Source organism: Hyaena hyaena, unplaced genomic scaffold (assembly GCF_003009895.1).
Source record: "Hyaena hyaena isolate Hyena2069 unplaced genomic scaffold, ASM300989v1 scaffold_700, whole genome shotgun sequence".
In the NCBI taxonomy this organism is placed as follows: Eukaryota; Metazoa; Chordata; class Mammalia; order Carnivora; family Hyaenidae; genus Hyaena; species Hyaena hyaena.
In genome coordinates this window covers 664,276-684,564 of record NW_024081331.1, presented here as the reverse complement: position 1 = coordinate 684,564, position 20,289 = coordinate 664,276, and the positions used below count along the sequence as shown (strand labels likewise).

General features: G+C 56.8%; 2 protein-coding genes and 1 non-coding gene across 3 annotated transcripts; all 3 read left to right on the top strand.

Annotated features, from left to right (window-relative positions):
- The first annotated feature begins 893 nt into the window (after window positions 1-893).
- On the top strand, window positions 894-955 carry LOC120220472. Its single transcript, XR_005525585.1, has one exon. It is a non-coding gene; the product is annotated as a U7 small nuclear RNA (small nuclear RNA).
- On the top strand, window positions 903-2,802 carry CUNH12orf57 (chromosome unknown C12orf57 homolog). The gene is made up of 3 exons (XM_039217517.1): window positions 903-1,305; window positions 1,590-1,766; window positions 2,571-2,802. The coding sequence occupies exons 1-3, from the start codon at window positions 1,254-1,256 to the stop codon at window positions 2,720-2,722; spliced, it is 381 nt and encodes a 126-aa protein (XP_039073448.1). The 5' UTR covers window positions 903-1,253; the 3' UTR covers window positions 2,723-2,802.
- A 4,964-nt stretch (window positions 2,803-7,766) lies between these two features.
- Window positions 7,767-18,111, top strand: PTPN6 (protein tyrosine phosphatase non-receptor type 6). Its single transcript, XM_039217566.1, has 16 exons — window positions 7,767-7,923; window positions 8,018-8,140; window positions 8,366-8,560; window positions 11,093-11,282; window positions 11,437-11,553; window positions 11,637-11,750; window positions 11,878-11,974; window positions 12,387-12,466; window positions 12,642-12,791; window positions 14,377-14,508; window positions 14,635-14,789; window positions 16,737-16,804; window positions 16,913-17,064; window positions 17,162-17,253; window positions 17,627-17,746; window positions 17,928-18,111. The coding sequence occupies exons 1-15, from the start codon at window positions 7,916-7,918 to the stop codon at window positions 17,739-17,741; spliced, it is 1,788 nt and encodes a 595-aa protein (XP_039073497.1). The 5' UTR covers window positions 7,767-7,915; the 3' UTR covers window positions 17,742-17,746; window positions 17,928-18,111.
- Window positions 18,112-20,289: the final 2,178 nt, after the last annotated feature.

Sequence of the window (20,289 nt, the reverse complement as noted above, 5' to 3'; positions counted from 1 at the left end):
CAAAAACATCCTCACGACTCCCCAGGAAGATGGCTGTGACTGGTTCTTTGCGGGCTGTGGGGGAGCGGAGTTGGGAGGGAGCCGGTGGGGGACTTGGAGAGAACGCTGTGGAACCCCGGACACAAGCGAGTGTAGGGGCCCTGGAGGGTAGGGGAGGAGACCTTGGAAGAGCCAGGGGCTCTGGAGCCAAGGCTCCGCCGGAGGGATACTACGGGGCTAGCCAGCCCCCTCCTGAGTCGCAAGGCTGGGAAGTCAAGAGGCTGGAGTCCAGGGACAGGCCCGTCTCTGGACAGGGTCAGGTGTAGGAAGGCACTCGGCCTTTGGAGGCCTTCCTGCCACTGGCGCCACAGCTAGGAGCCACCAGAATCCAGATTCCTTTCCTTCGAATAGATTGAGAAACGGTTGTGAAGCGGGGGTGCAGGGGCATAGTTCCACTAGGTTCAAGCGATTAGAAGTTTGGAGTCCTAAGTACCCCTGGGTTTGGGGAGGAAGTGAGGGACAATTTCAAGCGTGTAGAAGAGAAGAGAAATTGGAGGGCGTTACTCTTGAGCACACACCCCTGCACAAGGCCATTTTAGGTAAGCGCGAGAGCCGCCTCAGCGCTCTGCGTTCCTGGCAGCGAATCGCTTCGTTCTCAAAAACTGTGGGGGGGTGTGGCCAGCTTTCCCAGCCAATCAGCTTTGAGTTCATTTGCATAGGGCCGAATCAAACGTTCACAAACTCTAGAGATGGGTGATATAAACAAGTTTCTTTTTTCCCTGTTTTTTCTTCTGAAAGTCAAAGTGTCCCTCGTCGGTTATACAGCGATAAGAATGGGAAAACTCGGCCCTCAGCTCACCCTCACCAATAGTGGCGTTCATGGATATCCCATGCTCTCTCCAGGCTACTTCCTGCAGTGTTACAGCTCTTTTAGAATTTGTCTAGCAGGTTTTCCGGTTTCTACCGGAAGACCCCTCCCTACAATTCGTTTTTAACAATAGAGACACAGCAGCTCTAAGAAGAGTTTTCTCTTGAAAGATTCTTGTTTCTTTGTTATTTTTCCCCCTAGTACTATCGAGATTATTCTAATGTTAAAGCTTTTCGGCGCTTAGTTGTACGCTGCACCGAGAGGCTTCCGGCTGCCGCTGATGCCGTTTTCTTTCCGCTCCCAGCAGCTCTGGGAGTCGCTCTAGGAGGCTGCTCGTTTCTCACGAGCTTTTCCTTGGTTTTGAGCTTTTCCTTCTTTCTGCTGCACGTGCAGCTTTTGTTACCCTATGGCGTCCGCCTCGGCCCAACCCGCGGCCCTGAGTGCCGAACAAGCCAAGGGTGAGAAGCATTCTAGCCGCCGGGTGGGCTTCGTGCTGGAGAAGGGTGCGGGCGGAGGGGACGGAGCGAGAGGTGTAGTTGCGCCGCCGGGAAATGGGGCACAGGATACCGTCTTTCTCTCTCCTGCAAGAGGGGTCCTTGCCCCCTAGGGCGAGGGAATCTGGGCCGAGTTGATCGGGCTCCTATGGCTTCAGCCCGCTAATTCCCTGCCCTCTTCCCTGCGCTCTCGGCTGCGCCCGCTGGCCACACTCTGACGCCTACCCCGGGACGCATCTGTCGCACAGTGGTCCTGGCCGAGGTCATCCAGGCGTTCTCGGCACCAGAGAACGCCGTGCGCATGGACGAGGCTCGGGACAACGCGTGCAACGACATGGGCAAAATGCTGCAGTTCGTGCTGCCCGTGGCCACGCAGATTCAGCAGGAGGTTATCAAGGCCTATGGCTTCAGCTGCGACGGGGAAGGTGGGTCGGCCGGGGGTCGGCGGTGAGTGGGATCCGGGAGAGGGCGCTGGATCCATCGGGTCCCTGAGCCGTCCTCCCTCATCTTGCCACACGGAGGCGGCCACAATCTGACGAACAGGATGGGCAGGCCGAGCCAAGGGTCTCCTCTGGACCCGTGCTAGGCGAAGTCCCAAGTGATTTTTGCAGTTACCAGTAATTGTACAGTTACCCCGTTTTAAGATGAGGAAACAGGCTCTAGTAGTAAGTTAAGTGCCTGAGGTCACAGAGCTGGACTGGAACCCTCTTCCGATAGTTCTGGTTGGATGTCTGCATTCGAGTGGCTTCTGCAGTTCCTCCGAGCTGTTTCAGCTAGTCTCTGTTGGAGGGTCGGCTGGTTAATTTACTTGATGAGACCATGGTGTTCCCCAGAGGTGCTTCTTGATTTAGCCCCGCGGCCCATGGCCCTCCTGTGTCCAGGTTATAGACTTTTGAGATTTTGTGGATGTTCATACTGTAGGTTCTTATGATTGAATTGCTAAAATGTTTCACCTGCTCACGAGAAACACACCCCTTTGGGATATTTCTTTCCTTTCGGTGCATCCCATCCGGTTGTGATGGGTATAGACCTGGAAATGGTTCATCCAGACCACACAGGGCAGAGGTGTGCGTGTGACAGGGCAGAGGCCTGTGTGTGTCTTATTTTGTAGACAGCTCCCAGACCAGAAGGGGAGCAGCCAGTGACTCAGGCTCAAGCTGCGCCCTCCTGATGTCTGGGGCACACCTGTCCCTTGGGGGTGTGGGTTGACGCTCCACTTCCCCTTGCAGGTGTCCTTAAGTTTGCCCGCTTGGTCAAGTCTTACGAAGCCCAGGATCCCGAGATTGCCAGCTTGTCGGGCAAGCTGAAGGCGTTGTTCCTGCCACCCATGACATTGCCGCCCCATGGGCCTGCTTCTGGTGGCAGTGTGGCTGCTTCCTGAGGGTCGGCCCTCCCCTGTGACATTGCCCAGGAAGGGAAGACCTTGATGTTCCAGAGGATAATAAACGTGCCTGTGACTTAGCCTCGGTGTCTGTCTTTTGTGACCCTGATAACCTCCACCGCTCGGCCCCAGATTCCCTCTGCCATCCCAGGCTGCTTCAACTCCCTGTCTGGTTCCTTCCTAGGTTCCTGCTAGGCCCAGCCCTCCTCCAGGGCACGGTGAGAGGACGGACTTGCCCCTCTGCACCCTGAACGGGTGGGTGGGCCTGCACAGGTGGCACCTCTTCTGAAGAGTGGGGCTTCCAGGGTTTTTCCTGAGGGCCTCTCTGCCCCTCCCTCCCCCACCCAGCTTCTGTGTGTTGGGAGGCTCCCCTATTGGTTGGTGTTCCATTGGCCAGGGTTACTTCCTGGTCTTTGCCTCCACCCACCTTCCCTCTAGCTGCTGTCTACCTTGAGCTCCAGGTGGAGCTCCAAGTGGCTCCTCCCCCCCAAGGGAAGGAGGCCAGGACGGCAGGCCTTGGACTTCCCAGTGGGGCTGGAGGGAGAGTCTGGCTGCTGTGGGCAGTCTGAGGCCAGCCCCGCCCCCTGTCCCTTTTGCAGGGATCATTAGTCAGGGGGCTCGTCGCTGTGGTGCCATTGGTCTGGAGGGTGGCATCAAGGAGGAAGTAGCCGAGTTCCCAGTGTTCTTCCTCACCTGTTTGGGCTACTGTGCACAGCTGCGCCCAGGCTCGGCCCCACCCCTTGTGGCCCTGTGCCTGTGACTCCCCCATCCCTCTGGGGAGATGCTGTCCGGTGGGTAAGTCCCCGGCTCCACCTGGCTGCCACGGCCCCCTCTTCGTTTGGGGGAGAGGGGCAGGGAGGGTACTTGCTCATTCCTGGCAGGGGTGCGACGGTGGGGGGCATCTCCTGCTTGCCCCCCTGGCCTGGCTTTGCTTCCTGTCCCTCCCTCAAGATGTGAGGAACTCCAGATGCATTTATGCCCCCTCTGCCCCCTCCTCCTTTTCTCTATCTGGAGCGTTTCCCCCGACAGATGTGTATTTGCTCTCTCCATTGCATGTCTCCCTGCCCTCTCTGGCCCCCCCTGCTTCTGCTGTCTGCTTACCAGAAAGCCTGGGTCGCCCACATCATCTGAAACATACTGTGTCTGAAAAGCAGACCTGAGAAAGCTCCCCCTTCTTCCCATGTGGCTTCCCCACGTCTGGCGTTCATTCCACTTTCCTTCAGTGCCCTGTGCCGCCCCCTCCTGTGCATCATTCATTCAACAGATGCACGTGGAGCACCTGCGCCAGGTACTTTTTAAGGTACCGGCCATAACGTAGCAAAGAAGACAGTCGTGGTCCTTGCCCTTGCAGAGCTTCCTTCCAGTGGGAGGGGGCAGACTACACAAAGAACCCAATGAGTAGGAGAATTTGAGATTCTCAGGAGTGTTATGCGGGAAATTGAAAAGAGCTTCATGTGCTAGCAAGTGGTGACCGGGGGGATGCCAATGGCATCACTAACTGGAAGGATCCAGGAGGGCTTTCCGGAGGAGAGGACATGTGCGCTGAGAGCTGGATGATGAGGAAGAGCCAGTCATGTGGTGACCAAGAGACAAGCATCCCTGAGCAGACTCCCTCCTGTGGGGACGAAGGAAACAGGAAACAGGGGGCCCCAAGCAGAGTAAAGTAGTGCAGAGGGAGGCGTGGACCTGCAACTTCACGTGCGGTCAGGACGGTTGTCCGTGTGTGGGTATTTGCACTGGGTCAGTTATGTGTGTAGATGGACATGGATGGCGAGGTGCATGTGTGAGACTGTGTGTGCATATATGTGTGTCCTCATCTGTGTAGGACATGCTAGGTGTGTGTGTGTAGAAGGAACGGGCTGAACTTGAGATCAGACATGTACGTGGCTGTCGGTGAGCTTGTTCATTGGACACATACTCTGCGTGAGGCAGCGTGCTAGCCTTTGAGCATTCAAAGGTGAGCAAGACTGGCTGTGGACCCCCTGTGGCAGAGCTGACTCTGCAGGCGCTCTTTCTGCCTCTGGCTCCGGGAGGGAGTTCATGGTCTTTTGACGGGGCTCAAAGTCCAGGATTCAAGAGATAGTCGGTATTAGGTCATACAGTAAACAAACTAAGTTTCCCAGGTACCAGAAAGAAGGTGGAGGAGGGGAGAGCCCATTTTGGGGAGGAGAATTTGATGTTTGATATTTCAAAAAGTGATAAAGTAGTCACCATAGGAAAAATAGACTTTAGTTGAGCTTTAACACTTTGTTCTTGTTTTTCCTTATTGTTTATTGAGGTCTAACATATAGAATGTGCATGAATGTTAAGCGTACGGCCCGATGAACATCACATTTACATACACCTGTGTATCCACCCCCCCAGATTAAGACCTAGAGCATTCCCAGCACCCCAGTTGTTCTCCAGAAATTGCCATCTCCCAGCCACTTTATTGATTTTTATAAAGGTAATACATACCCATGGTACAACATTCAAAATGGCATAAGGAAAAGAAGACAACCAGATGGCTAACAGACCCATGAAAAGATGCTCAACATCACTGATCATCAGGGAAATGCAAATCAAAACCACAGTGAGATAACCATGTTACACTTGTCAGAATGGCCAGAGTCAGAAAGACAAGAAATAGCAAGTGTTGATGAGGACGTGGAGAAAAGGGAGCCCACGTGCACTCTTGGTGGGAATGAAGATTGGCGCAGTCACTGTGGAAATCGGTGTGGAGTTTCTGCAAATAATTAGAAGTAGAAACACCATTTGATCTCATGACTCCACTTCTATTTGCCCAAAGAAAATGAAAATGCCAACTCGAAAAGATATCTGCACCCCTATGTTTATTGCAGCATTGTTTACAGTAGCCAAGAAATGGAAGCAACCCAAATATCCATAGACAGATTAATGGATAAAGAAGATGTGTTATATATGTACAATGAAATGTTATTCCACCATAAAAAAAAATCTTGCCATTTGTAACAACATGGATGGATCTAGACGGTATTACACTAAGTGAAATAAGAGAAAGACAAAAAGACCGTATGCTTTCACTTATTTGTGGAACCTAAAAAACAAAACAGGGCTGCCTGGCTGGCACAGTTGGAACAGCATGGTGACTCTTGATCTCTGGGTCGTGAGTTCGAGCTCCACGTTGGGTACAGAGATTACTTAAAAATAAAATCTTAAAGACCCACACAACAAACCAACAAGAAGCAGAAACAGACCTATAAACACAGTAAAATGATGGTTGCCAGAGGGGAGGTGGGCGGGAGGGGGCAAAATGGATGAAGGAGAGTGGGGGTACAGGCCTCCAGTTACAGATTGAATAAATCATGGGGATGAAAGACACAGCCTAGGAAATACAGTCACCTGTGTTGTAATAGTGTTGTGGGGTGACAGATGGTGGCTATGCTTGTGAGCACAGCATGATATATAGATGTCGAATCACTATGTTGTACACCAGAAACTAATGGAACATTGTCAACTATACTTCAATTGAAAAAAAAAAAAAAACAGGTACAAAGGGAGAGGTGAATGTCCCTCCCAGCCCTCTCCACCAGCCACCTAGTTTCTTTCCCTAGAGTGCTTTCTGTGTATCCTGTGTTAGATTGCTTTCCTCATTTTGGTTTCATGGTGTTGTGTTTGTATGTGAGATCATACATCCACAGGGAGCGTTGCGAACTTCTAGTGCGTAGGGCGCTTAAGGTCATCCAGCCCTGAGAATATCAGTCGATGGCAGGGACCTCAGCTCCCCAGCCCCCAGGAGACTGGCCCCTGGTCAGAGACCTGAGCTCTGGCTGATTCAGACCAGACGCCTGGACAAGAACCTATGGCTCAGGTATAGAGCGGAATCCAAGACCCCCAGGGGGCTGGTGGCTCTACCCGCACCTGCTTCCCTAGATCTGCTTCCCCTTGCATTCTGTTCCGGGGCTCCACCACCTGGTGGGGGCCCAGAGGGACAAAGACTAGGATAAGAAGTAGAAGAGGTGTAGTCGGACAGCGGCACAGGGGTGCTTTTGTCCATCCCAGTGGCCCAGTGGTGCCTCTTCAGATGTGGATGTCAGAGGAGGTGAGGGGGCCTCCCCCTTTGTAAGCATCTGCTCGGCCGTGGCTGTTAGAAAGGCTCCCCTTCCCTGCAGCACCCCCGTGGACAGCAGGCCCCACTTCTGTTCTTTGAAGCCCTAAGGCCTGGCATACAGCAGCTGAAATCCCTGACTTGGAAGCCACTGTGTGGGGTGGCATCCCGGCATGGCCACTTACGGACTGGCCAACCTCAGGCAGATTCTGTACCTTCCCCGAGCCTCGGGTTCCTTGTCTGTTAAATGGGCGTAAAGATAGCACCTGCTTCACAGGGCTCCTGTGAGGAATAAATCAGATAAGGCACATAAATGACTTTAGAGCACAGTGCCTGGCATATAGGGAGACTCCCTGAAATGAGAGTTGTTGCTATCGCCATTATTTTTTTTAGTGTTTGTTTGTTTGTTTGTTTGTTTATTCGTTCATTCCTTCGTTTATTTATTTATTTTAGAGAGTGCATGCATGTGAGCGTGGGGAGGGGCAGAGAGCGAGAGGGAGACCGAGAATCCCAAGCAGGCTCTGCACTGTCAGGACAGAGCCCCATGTGGGGCTCCAGCTCCACAAACCGTGAGATCATGACCTGAGCCAAAATCAAGAGCTGGACGCTTAACCAAGTGAGCCACCCAGGCGCCCCTCGGTGTCACCATTTTTATTAGCATGGACCAGGGAAGGCTGTGTGGATGCAACTGCCTGAGGAGGAAGAGATGGCGTGTGACTGAGTGTGGGTTCACATTCATGAAGCCCGGTCCTCGCCTGTAGGCTGCAGGGCACACTGGTGTCCTTATTTCTAGTGTCGTCACCCTCACGGAGTGTCATGCTCCTGGAGCCTTTGATGGCAGACGTGTGGGAAGTGGGCCCCATCCCCACCCCCACTGCCACCCTGCTCTGCTTCTCTTCTGTGCTCTGCTCCAAAACGAGAAGTACAGTGAGTTCCCCCAAGGGGTCGGCCGCGCCCCTTCCTGTCCCCGCCCTGCTGGCTGCCCCCGGCCAGTGGAGTGGCAGCCCCAGAACCCAGACCGCCAGGGCTGTGGGGCGGCCTGGGCGCTGGGAGTTCTCGGCCTGCCTGGGCTCACCGGCACACCTCATTCATTCCCTGCACCCCCTTCCTCTCAGGGAGCCCCCAGGATGGTGAGGTAAGCTCCCAGGCCCCACGGGAGGCAGGAGGCGAGGGTGCCCTGCGGCGAGAGGGGGGGGGACCTCTCCTCACCGCCCTCCGGGCCTCTGCAGGTGGTTTCACAGAGACCTCAGTGGGCTGGATGCAGAGACACTGCTCAAGGGCCGCGGGGTCCATGGGAGCTTCTTGGCTCGGCCCAGTCGCAAGAACCAGGGGGACTTCTCCCTCTCCGTCAGGTAGGTGGCCCCCAGCTCCAGCCAGGGACGGTGTTTTGGTGCCGCGTTCCTGGTTCCCTCATGGCGGTGCCAATTTCCCAGCCCCCAGCCCTGGCACGGCCCCTGTCCCTGTCTACGTCTACCCTGTCCCTGTGTGTGCCCCGTCCTCGGGACCTCAGCCCATCCCCCGCTCTGTCCCCACCTCTACTCTTGCACCCACTGGCCTCACCACCCGGTGCCCTGCAGGGTGGGGGATCAGGTGACCCACATTCGGATCCAGAACTCTGGAGATTTCTATGACCTGTACGGAGGGGAGAAGTTTGCGACGCTGACAGAGCTGGTGGAGTACTACACACAGCAGGAGGGGGTCCTGCAGGACCGGGATGGCACCATCATCCACCTCAAGTACCCGCTCAACTGCTCCGACCCCACCAGCGAGAGGTGAGGCCTTTCTCACCCCGACCCACCCCAGTGCGGAGGGGGTCCGCCTTCCACACCGTAGGCGGTTCCCCATCCCTCAGGGGCTCCATGGGCCTCTCTCTTCCATGCGGTCCTTTCCCTCAGCTCCTCAGAAAGCAGGGAACCTCGTCTCGCGCCCTGTCCTGGGGTCCCTGTCCCTGGCGCCCCAGGCCCTGCTAGTGATGGAGAGGCCTGGTGGCTGCCTTTCACAGCAGGCCGGCTCTGTTGTTAGAAAGCTCTTCTTCCTTCTATGGAACTGAATCTGCCTGCCTTTAGCTATTCTCGCCCCCAGCACAGGTTTATGCACAGAGAGACAAAGGCCGAGGAGGAGCAGAGGGGATTGATACTTATGAGGACACTTAATGCCTTATCTGGCAGCACAGTGGTGATGGGTCTGCTTTTGGGGGTTCGGTGGAGCTTGACCGGAACACAGAGCAGTTGAAAACTGTCTGATAGCGGTTGCATGTGCAAGGGGCCTGGTGCCTGGGCACAGGGCACTCGAGGCCTTTCCCCTTGTCCCTTTGGCTCCAAAGATGTGGTCCCCAGGACTGGGCAGGGTGCCCCTTATGTGGTCTCCCTAAAGCATGGGTGGGGGATGGGGGACCCAAACACCCAGCATTACACCATGGCTCACTTTAGCAGCTGTATCTCAGTGACAGCACCATTAAGGTGAAGGGCGGCCGAATAGTTCTAGGGGCTTTTTTTTCCCACTCCTGGGACCAAGCCAACTTGACCTTGTCCGGTACTTGTGTGTCGACCGTTGAAATGATTGTGAATCTTGATTCTGTCCGTTTTCCGGCTTTCGGACATGTGTGCCTCGCAACTCACATCAGTATTTTTGTTCAAGTCACCGATTGAGACTTAGAACCGGGTGAGGCTGGGGTAAAGGCCCCGCAGCCCATCGCCAGACACCCCTCTCCATCCAATAAGAAGCCATCGATCCATTTCCTTTGAAGCCCCCTCTTGTAGGTGTGAAACCCAAGCGTGGATGACTTTGCACATGGCGGCCCTCCTTGGTCCTTACTGGGTATCTGTCCTCCTACAAGCCGGCTGCAGCGTTAGTGGGCGTCTGCCATCAGACCCTCTTGAACTCATCGCTTTACCTCTCTTTCACCTTGCCCAAGGCCAGCATCTTCCCCGCTAGAGGATGGGTTGGTGGAGGCCCTAGAGAAGCAGTAGGTTGTGGATGGAACTAGAAGAGGGAGGGGGCAGCCGAGCAGACCCCCCCGGGGAGGAGCCTGGGGCCTGGCTTCAAATGGCTTGGGAGAAGGAGGAGGGCAGCCCTGGGAGCTGGAGGCGCAGGGAAGGATGGAGGGACTCCAGGCCAGGGAAACTGACTCCAAGAGGCCCTTTGGGTTGCCCATGCCAGGATGCCAGCACGCCTGGCTCACCCCTGACCCTGGGATTGCGCGGGGGAGGCTCTTTCTCCATACCTGCCTTTGTATTTCCAGCCCTGGCAGCCACCTCTCCTCCTCCCCTCCTCCCAGGGCATTTGCATTTGTCCCGCCAAAGGCTAGCTCTCTGCCTCTGGTCAGTATGATATTTGCATGGAAACTTCCTCATCCTGGCCCTGGGGGACAAGGGTCAGCCCCCTCCCCATTGCCTGGGGTTGCGGGGGGGGCGGGGGGGGCCTGGTCTATCCCTGATTGGTGGGGCCGGGGTGGCCCCTGGGTGCTGCTTCGGGGACAGGGCAGGGAGTGAGGTGGGGCAAAACAGACTGGCCCCTCCCTCCTCCCCCCATCCCTGCGGTTGGAAAATGCCCCCTCCCCTGGTCCCTGGGCTGAGGAAACCTCACACCCTCACTTCTCACTCTCTCCCCAGAAGGAGTTTTGTGTTTTTTCCATCACGTGGTTTCCTGTGGGGCTGGGCATTGTGGGGCTACAGTTTCCTCCTGGGAAGGGGGTGTGCTTCGGGGAAAGGTCCTAGTTCCCCTTTCTGCCCTTCTGAGCCCCTCTGAGCCCCAGCCTCCCCTTCAGTGATGTCATCCCGGGCACCTCAGAGCCCCCCAAACCACGGTTTCCCCAGTGGGGCTGTCTGTCTTCCCTGCCACCCGGTGGGGGGGGAGCTTGTCCCCATCCTGACTCCCTTGTAACTTCCGTCTCTCCCAGTCTCCATTGCTGTCTGTGGTTTGGCCTCTGCGTTTCTCTCAGTCTCCCTCCTCTTTCCCGAGCCCAGCCCTGGTTTTCATGGGGACCCTTCCTCTGTTTCTCCCCTCCAGCTGTTCTGGACGTGGCTTATCTTTCTGCCTCTGTCTTACACTCTCCGAGGGGGGCCTGGTTGTCAGCCAAGGGCCTTGGGCCCAGCTTCAGGTTCCTCAACTATAAAATGGGACGGGACCTACCTCTCACCATTTTGGTGAGAGCAGTGCACCTAAATATGGCGGCGGATTTGAAAGCCTCTAGCACAGTGCCCGGCGCGTCGTAGTTACTCTGTTCCCTTTCTCTGCCAGTGTCTGCTCCATGCCTGCCCCTTGGCCTAGGTGTCTGTCACCTTCCCTGATGTTGCCTTCCATAGGTGGTACCATGGTCACATGTCCGGGGGCCAGGCAGAGACGCTGCTGCAGGCCAAGGGTGAGCCCTGGACGTTCCTCGTGCGTGAGAGTCTCAGCCAGCCTGGAGATTTTGTGCTGTCCGTGCTCAGCGACCAGCCCAAGGCTGGCCCAGGCTCCCCGCTCAGAGTCACTCACATCAAAGTCATGTGTGAGGTAAGGCAGCCAGGCAGCGGGGGAGGCATCCTGCGGGGGCTTTGTGCTCAAAGCACGGGCAGTGGGGAGGATCAGCCTAGGCTTTGGTCCAAGGCCAGGGGTGTGGGGAGGAAGACTCAGGTCGTGCAGAATGGCCTGACTTGGCATCCCTCAGGGTGGACGCTACACAGTGGGTGGCTCAGAGACCTTTGACAGCCTCACAGACCTGGTGGAGCATTTTAAGAAGACAGGGATCGAGGAGGCCTCGGGTGCCTTCGTCTACCTGCGGCAGGTGAGGGGGGTGGGCCTGGCAATCCCTCAGACCCAGGAGCTCTGTGCTCTCAAGTCGGTGACTTCTCACCTGTCCCCGCCCAGCCGTACTACGCCACTCGGGTGAATGCGGCTGACATTGAGAATCGGGTGTTGGAACTCAACAAGAAGCCGGAGTCGGAGGAGACAGCCAAAGCTGGCTTTTGGGAGGAGTTTGAGGTGCGTGGGGTCTCAGACCCCATCCCCTCTCTCCCTGCCCCATACACTGGTCTGTGCCATCTTATCTCCATGCGCGCAGGATGGCCCTCCAGGGGGTGGCACTTGATTTCCCCCTCTCGCCCCTCAGAGTCTTCAGAAGCAGGAGGTAAAGAACTTGCATCAGCGGCTGGAAGGCCAGAGGCCAGAGAACAAGAGCAAGAACCGTTACAAGAACATTCTCCCGTGTGAGCATGCTTCCCCCAGGCAGCCTTCCTCCCTGCCCCTTCCCAGGCAGCGTCCACTCACCCCGCAGGGTCTCCTTACCCCAGCCGACCTCCCTCCATCTCATAGGGTCACTACTCCCTGCCCAAGGAGGGTCCACCTCCTCACCCACACAACGGGGCCTCCCCCTTCCAGAAAGCCTCTGCCCCTCCCACTGGAGCCTCCCCGCCCTGGACACCCACCACCCTCCTACCTCTGAGATCTCCACCCCGCTCCCCATGCGGATCCTCCACCCCCCCACCCCTGCCCACAGCGCTCCGAGCCTCCTGGCCTCTAAGAAAAGAACGGCCTGTGAGCTTAGGAAGGTCTGCCCCAGGGACTGGTGAGTACCTGGATGACCCAGGCCCGTCTCGTTTCCTCCCTGCCCACCCCCAGTTGACCACACCCGAGTGATCCTGCAGGGACGTGACAGCAACATCCCTGGGTCCGACTACATCAACGCCAACTATGTCAAGGTCAGTGGTGCCTGCTGGTCACAGGGGAGGAGAGGCTGGGCCCTGGGGATCCCCCGTCTTGCGGGGGTACTGGATCCAGAGTAGGCAAAGCCCAAACCAATAAGTCAGGTGGTGAGGAGGGCGGGGGTGCAGGGGCTCACAGTCCTGGGGTGCATTTCTCTACGCTTGCTTCCAGAACCAGCTGCTAAGCCCCGATGAGAACGCTAAGACCTACATTGCCAGCCAGGGGTGCCTGGAGGCCACAGTCAACGACTTCTGGCAGATGGCATGGCAGGAGAACAGCCGCGTCATTGTCATGACCACCCGGGAGGTGGAGAAAGGCCGGGTAGGGCCAAGTCCTGTGCTGTCCCCTGGCCCCCAGCACCCCTCCCCAGTGCTTGTTGTCTGTTACCATTAAACCAAAGAAATGCTGGACGCCAGGGCAGAAAGTCCCCTTAGAGTGCAAAGTCCAACCCTTGTTGGGAAACTGAGGCACACAGATAGTGTCAGGTAAACACTATCTCCTATTTTTTTCTTTCTTTTTTACTCTTTAAAAAATTTTTTTTTAATATTTATTCATTTTTGAGAGAGAGAGAGAGAGAGTGCAAGTGGGGGACGGGCAGAGAGAGAGGGAGACACAGAACCTGAAGCAGGCTCCAGGCTCCGAGCTGTCAGCACAGAGCCTGATGTGGGGCTCAAACCCACCAGTAGTGAGATCATGACCTGAGCTGAAGTCGGACACTTAACTGACTGAGCCACCCAGGCGCCCCAACACTGTCTCCTAGATCCCTGCTTCCAACCTGGGGCTCTCCTGACCACCAGACCTTGGTTTTAAATGGGATTTCTTCCTTTAAAAAAAATGTTTTAATGTTTATTTATTTTTGAGGGGGAGAGAGATTGAGATAGAGAGAGAGAGAGAGAGAGACAGAGCACAAGTTGGGGAGAGGCATAGAGAGGGAGACACAGAATCCGAAGCAGGCTCCGGGCTCCGAGCTGTCTGTACAGAGCCTGACGCAGGGCTCAAACTCACAAACTGTGAGATCATGACCTGGGCCGGAGTCAGACACTTAACCGACAGAGCCACACAGGTGCTCCTTAAAGTGTTTGGAAGCAAACCTGCCTCCTGCCCCTCCCCCACCCATCCCCATCCAAGCCACACTCTCCTGTCCTCTCTGCCTCGTAAATCTCTCTGGAGTACCCCTCACCCTTACCGCCCAGCCAGTCTCCCTGCCCTTCTCTGCCCTGTAATTAAAGGGGTCCCACCCAAGGCATACACTCCATCAAGTTGCTCCCTCTCTTGAGCACCTTTCAGTGGCTCCCAGTTGTCTTTAGGATAAAGTCACACTCTGAGACCTGGCTGTCAAGGCATGGTGACTTCCCTACAACACTCCCCGCCTCAGGTTTCCACGCCTCCACGCAAGCGCACTTGCTGGTAGGAAATGACTTCCTCTCTCTGCACTATCTCTGCCGGGCAGCCTCCTTGTTTTTGAAGACCCAGCTCAAACGCTCCCTCCTCTATGAAGCCACCTCTGATTTCCTCCCATAACCTGGAGGGAGGATTAGTCTCTCCCTCCACCCTGCTCCGAGGGGCTCTGTTATGCCCGGTCTCCTTCCTGGGACCTGGAGGCACAGGCACATAGACTTAGTCGTGTGTGTGGCTCCAGCCTGGTCTGCACAACTTCATGTACAACGTGTGCACCTGCAGATGTTTACTGAATGAAGTGTAAGGTTGAGTGGCTGGTCAGGTCTCACCACCTCTCGGTGGCTGAGTCCAGGTCAGATCCTGTCTCTGAGTCTGGGCCAGTGCATCCATTCATCCAACAAACGTTGATTGGCCCAGCCCCAGGGACTCAGGGCCTTGAAAAGGGCCTGGAACAGGTCCCTGTGCGTTGCTTCTGTGCCTCATTCCTCACCTCCCCCTCCCTTTCCAGAACAAATGTGTTCCATATTGGCCAGAGGTGGGCACTCAGCGTGTCTATGGACCATACACAGTAACCAACTGCAGGGAACACGACACAGCTGAGTACAAACTCCGTACCTTGCAGGTCTCTCCGCTGGACAATGTGAGTGTCCCCCTCCACCCCTGTCTCACTCTTGGGACCCCTCCTTGAATCTGCTGTCTCGTCCGGGTGGGTGGGAAGGGGAGGTGTGTGGGAACAGACGGCACTGGCCCTGTGCGCTCTGCCCAGGGGGACCTGGTTCGGGAGATCTGGCACTACCAGTACCTGAGCTGGCCTGACCATGGCGTTCCCAGCGAGCCTGGGGGTGTCCTCAGCTTTCTGGATCAGATCAACCAGCGGCAGGAGAGTCTGCCAAATGCAGGACCCATCATTGTGCACTGCAGGTAAGAACAATGATGATGTTAGTCGTAGTGACTTAAAAAAAACGTAGCTGGCTAGTAAACACTGCCAAGCACCATGTGCCACTTACCGTAAACCATTCTTTCCAAGCTAATGTACATCATGCTTCCCCCTGATCCCAGCCTCATCTGGGCTCCTTGATGGCTCCAGACCCTTGTGGGAAAGTTAGCTTAAACCAATCCCACTGATTGATCCTGTGTCTCGGGGTGGCCTCCTCAGAGACTTCCCTGGATGTCTCTCTCATCCAGCCCTGCCAAACACAGATAAGGAGACAGGGCTGGCAGCTTGCCAGCTAGTCTGTGGGAGAGACTCACAACAGACCTAGGTCCTGGTCACCCCTGGTTCCTCACATGGGGTTCCTCAGCCTATATATTTTCTCGGCCCCGAGCAGGTCCCATCTGGGGTCAGTGTGGCTCCCCAGGATGTCTCTTTTTCCCATCTGTAGCCCTGCCGGCACTTAGCCTTCTCTGTTTCTCCCTTCCCAGCTAGTGACCCCAGCCTGGCCTCTAAGGTTGAGTAGAGATGGGTGATGCCTTCCAGAGGGGCCCATTCATCACTAGCTCCACCGGACCACTCGTGATCAGGAGCCCCTGCTCCTGCTAAATGGGGAGGTGGGGGCTCAGCAAGGAGTAGTGGGGGCCCCATCAGGCCCGAGGGGCAGAGTCCTGGCCTGCGTGGACGGGAGGCACTGGGTGCAGGTTCCTGGACAGAGACTGTAGTTTTAAATTTCAGTTCTTCTACTCAGCGGCTGTGTGATCCTGGACAAATTACTTGGGTACTCTGACCCACAGACTCCTCACCTGTAAATTGAGGATCTCCTGCGGGTGCTCTGAGGATTAACTAAGACCCTGTCGCTGTGTCTGGAATGTAGTTAATCCCTGAAGGAATGGGAGCTGTTAGTGGTTTCATAACTCCCACCGGACAGAGAATGGAGAAATGGGAGCCTGCTTTTTCTGCTTCCCTTCCCACTTCCTCCAAGTGACCCCAGGCTGCGAGGGCCTCATACTTCTTCTTCCCACCAGCAACTGTTTGTCCTGGGGCAGGGCTGGGTGGGCTGAATCTGGGGGTACCCCCCACATGTCCCCCAAGAGGCTCTGCCTCCGGAGCAGGCCCATGCCCAACAAGGACCCTCCTGCTGCCCCCTTCCACCTCTTGAAATCCCCACGGCTGTTATTTATAGGTTACAGGAAGGAAGTGGGTAAGGGGGGGTTATTTTTTGACAATCTGGGTTTGAAATTAGACAGTGCAACTCAGGCCACCAGCCTGATGGGCCCAGCAGAGGGGGTGGGACGGGAGTCTCTGAGGGGTCCTGAGGCTCCAGGAGTCTGTTTGCCCAGGGGGGTGCCCAGGGGAAGGGGACAGCTCTCACTGCTCTCACTGCTCCGCTCCTCCACCTCTCCTGACCCGTGTCCTTTGTGCCCCGCTGTTTCTAGGGCTGCCCTTTCTCTGCTGCCAGGGTCTGAAAAAAAAGGGAAACGAAGCCCTGCTTAAAGAAGCTCTAAATAGAACCTCAGAAGGGGCGGGGTGGGGGGAAGGCCTCATTCAGGCCAGGCGTGTGGGAGTGGGCCAGGGGAGGCCCGTGGGGCCTGGGGGCCAAGGCAGGAGAGTGATGGGCCTGGAGCTCCTAGATCTTCCAGAGTAGTGAGCAGCCCCAGCGGAGATGAGGCATCAGAGCCCGAAGCGGAGGCACAGGGAGGCTCGGGGAACAGCCAGCGCTGGCCCCGCCTACAAATCCTGGGGCCAGAGTGATGTGAGCGGGTGCAGAACCTGGAAAGCTTCTGCCTCCGGCGGCCCTGTGACCCCGGGCATGTTACCTCATCTGTCTGGAGCCTCAGTTTCTTCCTGCCACCATGCTGGGGCTGGATGCCGAGGCTCCCTCTTCCTGGTGAGACACCGGCTGGACCTCTGACGGCACCCCCTTCCCTCCCCAGCGCAGGCATTGGCCGCACAGGTACCATCATTGTCATCGACATGCTTATGGAGAGCATCTCCACCAAAGGTGAGGGGGGGACCCGTGGGGGACGCAGGTGGGGGGCTGGGTGAGCAGTCCCCCCTCAGGGATCACCTCCCGCCTGGGTCTGAGGTCCAACTGCCATGCCTTATCCAGGGTTGGACTGTGACATCGACATCCAGAAGACAATCCAGATGGTGCGCGCGCAGCGCTCGGGCATGGTGCAGACCGAGGCGCAGTACAAGTTCATCTACGTGGCCATCGCCCAATTCATTGAAACCACCAAGAAGAAGCTGGAGGTCCTTCAGGTGTGTGGTGAGCGGGGCCTGGCAGAAAGTGGGGGGCCGGGGGCATCACCTGGTCTCTGCTGGGAACATGGCACTCCCACCACACCTCTGCCCACAGTCGCAGAAGGGCCGGGAGTCAGAGTATGGGAACATCACCTACCCCCTAGCCATGAAGAACGCCCATGCCAAGGCTTGCCGCACATCTTCCAAGTGAGTGACCCCGCCTGCCACTTGCCATCATCTACCCACCCCCCTCCTCCTCCTCCTCAGCCAGACCCTCCCTTTCCAGAGATGACAAGTGCCGCTGTCAGGGAAACCTGGGTTCAAGTTCAAGCTTGGCTCTTGCTAGCTGTGTTCACAAGTATTTCCTGAGTCCCCTGCATGTCGGGCCCTGCTGGGTACCAGGAGTATCACTGGTTATGAGATGGAGCCTCTGCCCAACGGGGAGCTTCTAGTCTAGGTCTCCTCTCTCCTGGCCTCAGTCCGTTCACCTGTGAAATGGAGTGGGCCAGACGGGGCCCGCTGGTGCTGGGTAACCCTATACCATCTCCTGACTTGTACCAACTGCCCGCCCCACCTGCAGACACAAGGAAGACGTGTACGAGAACTTGCACAGTAAGAACAAGAAGGAGGACAAGGTGAAGAAGCAGCGGTCGGCAGACAAGGAGAAGGGCAAGGGCTCCCTCAAGAGGAAATGAGGCGGGTACGGCCTCCCTGCTTCGGGCTCCTCCTTGCCTTCCGCCCCACCCCTTCCGTGCTCCCCATGGATGGATGCGGTCGCTGAGGCCTTCCCCTGCCCTTCCCAGCCATTCCAGACCCTCCTGTTCCCCTTCCCCGGTCCCCCCAGCCACCTCCTTACTCCACCCCCCCCCTTCTCTCTGCAGCCTCGGGCCTGACCCCCAAGCCTCGGTGGACCAGCCTGAAGCCAGAACTGAGGAGCCCCTCCCCACCCCCGTTCTATTGTAATTTAAATAGCTGTGTCCCTACTTCCCTCTTCCTGACCCTGTATATAGCCCAGCAAGACCCGAGGCCCTAGACTCCTGTAAATAAAGCCCCAGGATCACTGTGTGTGGGTCTCTAACTGTGACTGCCTGGGCTGAAGGGGCTCAGAAGGGGACCGAGGGACAGAGGTGAGCAGGGAGCGCTGTGTGCGCGCGCACGTGCCTGCATACGTAAAAGCTTGACTTTCACCTTTGGTCTGACCTGGTTCACATACTAGGAGTGTGACTGTGGGCCAGATTCCTCAGTCTCCCTTTTAAAGTGGAGAAGGATCAAAGGTTACAGCATAAGGAATACAATCGAAGGTGTTGTAATGGCGTCTTGTATGTGACAGATGGTGGCTCCGCTTGTGGCGAGCGTAGCATAATGTATAGACTTGTGGAATCGGTATGTTGTACACTTGAAACTAATGTCACTTTGTTTGTCAATACACCAGGTAAAAAAATTAAAAAAATAAAAATAAAATGGTGGATGATCCAGAGGGTGGTTGTGAAGATCATTGAGGTGAGGGATAAAGGTCATCAGTGGCAACAATAATTCATGACACATTTGTCACTTGTCAGGCACTGTTTAAAAGACTACACATTCATTCAGTGTAGGTAGCCATGTCATACCCCTTTCACGGCGGGGACTACTGAGGCACAGATGGATTATATAACTTGCTTACCGACACAGAACTATTGAGCAGGGAAGCTAAGATTTTAACTCTGGCCACCTGTCTCCAGAGCACACACTCCTGGAGAGGCAGCCTTGGTCACCCTGAAGGGACGCAGCCACACTCCTCCAGGGCCGACTTCTAGACCTGAGAGCTAAGACTAGCACAAGCCAAGAAGCGGGGGCCTCCCACCGCCCGCCGCCCCTCCCCCTCTGGGCTCCCACGTGCTCATGGTGAGCCCTGCCCTCCCTTGGCTGTGGCCGGAGCCCCTGCTGGCTTGGTGCTCCTGGACAGTCTTATTTTTGTCCCCTCTGCCTTGCCCTGTGTCCAGGTGGACTACCAAGGACCCCTTCTTTGTGTGAAGGCTTCCTCTTGATTTAAATTAAGGCCCTTCTCCTGGTGAGTTAAGCCTGGGAGGGTTCTGCCCAGGAAGGAGCAGCTCCCTGCTGCCGGAGAGGCCTGGGGCTGGGGCAGCCCTTACTGTCATTCATCGGCCTATGCTTTGCTGTTGAGTGTCCGCTGTGTCACAGGCACTGGAGCAGTGCTGAGGGCGTGACACGAACAAGACGGTTCCTGTCGAGCTAGGAGACCAGCCCACAAACAGCAAATAAGGACAGACAGGTGTTAAGCAGGACGCAAACAAAGGAGATGGAGAGGGAGCGGGAGAGAGAAGGGGAGCTGGGATTGGGCCACACACTGGCTCCCGGAGCCATCGCCCTCCTGGCGGTGCGGGGGCGGGGGGGGGGGCGTCACCTGCAGCCTGGGGTGGGGGTGGGGGGCTCCTTTCCCAGCAACGCCTAGGGCTGCACAAAAGAAAGGCAGGTTCCATCCCCTCTAACCACCCGAGGGCCAACTGCTCAGTGGGCTGGGACTTGCCCCCGGGGCATTGAGGTGGGTCCAGGAGCAGCTCTGCCCTGGGGTGCTTGGTCCCCCGCCCTTCTCCCCAGAGCAGCAGCGCCTCTCTCCCCGCTGCCGGAGGACTATGAGGGCTGCGGAAGAGCAGCTCGGTGCTTTCACTGGCACGGCGGGGTCCGTACCGCTGCTCCAGCCCGTTCTGGCCTCCTGGCAGGGGTGGGCTCCCCAGCGTTAGGGCTGAGGACAGGAGGCACCCTGCCAGGGCTTGATGGCACCTTCAACAGGCAGGGTGCCCGGCACAGGCTGGGGGCACGACCCAATCCCTGCTGAGCTGACCCCTCGCTGACCCCTGGGCTGTCTGGCCTCAGAGGAAGGGGCTCTGCAGGGCAGACGTAGTGAGGGGAGAGGCCGAGAGGAAGGCACAGGAGCCCAGAGACAGCCTCTTTCTTCCCGCTTGAGACCAGGCTCCCTAGTGTAGGCTCAGGGGGCAGAGGGGGCAGGAAGGGCAGGAGGGATCTCTAGGAAAGGGTGGGAGGCCCAGTGGGGTGACCAGGCCTCAGAGGAGGTGCCTGCGGCTGGCCCTGGGAGGGAAGGGGTTAAGGCGGTGGGGGGGCAGCCTATGGCAGGAGGACACACCTGTGCGCAGGGGCGGCGGGCGGGGCCCAGGTGAGGAGCCTGCGCTGCCAGGCTCTGGAGAAGGAAGGAGGAAGAGTGGAGGCCCGGCGGGCGGGCTCTAG

Excerpts from the sequence above, each read along its gene's own strand:
- CUNH12orf57 (XM_039217517.1), top strand. The coding sequence starts at position 1,254 with ATGGCGTCCGCCTCGGCCCAACCCGCGGCCCTGAGTGCCGAACAAGCC. Across the intron at positions 1,306-1,589 it reads GAGTGCCGAACAAGCCAAGG|TGGTCCTGGCCGAGGTCATC; the intron begins GTGAGAAGCATT and ends TCTGTCGCACAG. Across the intron at positions 1,767-2,570 it reads CTTCAGCTGCGACGGGGAAG|GTGTCCTTAAGTTTGCCCGC; the intron begins GTGGGTCGGCCG and ends TTCCCCTTGCAG.
- PTPN6 (XM_039217566.1), top strand. Across the intron at positions 8,141-8,365 it reads GACTTCTCCCTCTCCGTCAG|GGTGGGGGATCAGGTGACCC; the intron begins GTAGGTGGCCCC and ends GGTGCCCTGCAG. Across the intron at positions 16,805-16,912 it reads GGAGAGCATCTCCACCAAAG|GGTTGGACTGTGACATCGAC; the intron begins GTGAGGGGGGGA and ends TGCCTTATCCAG.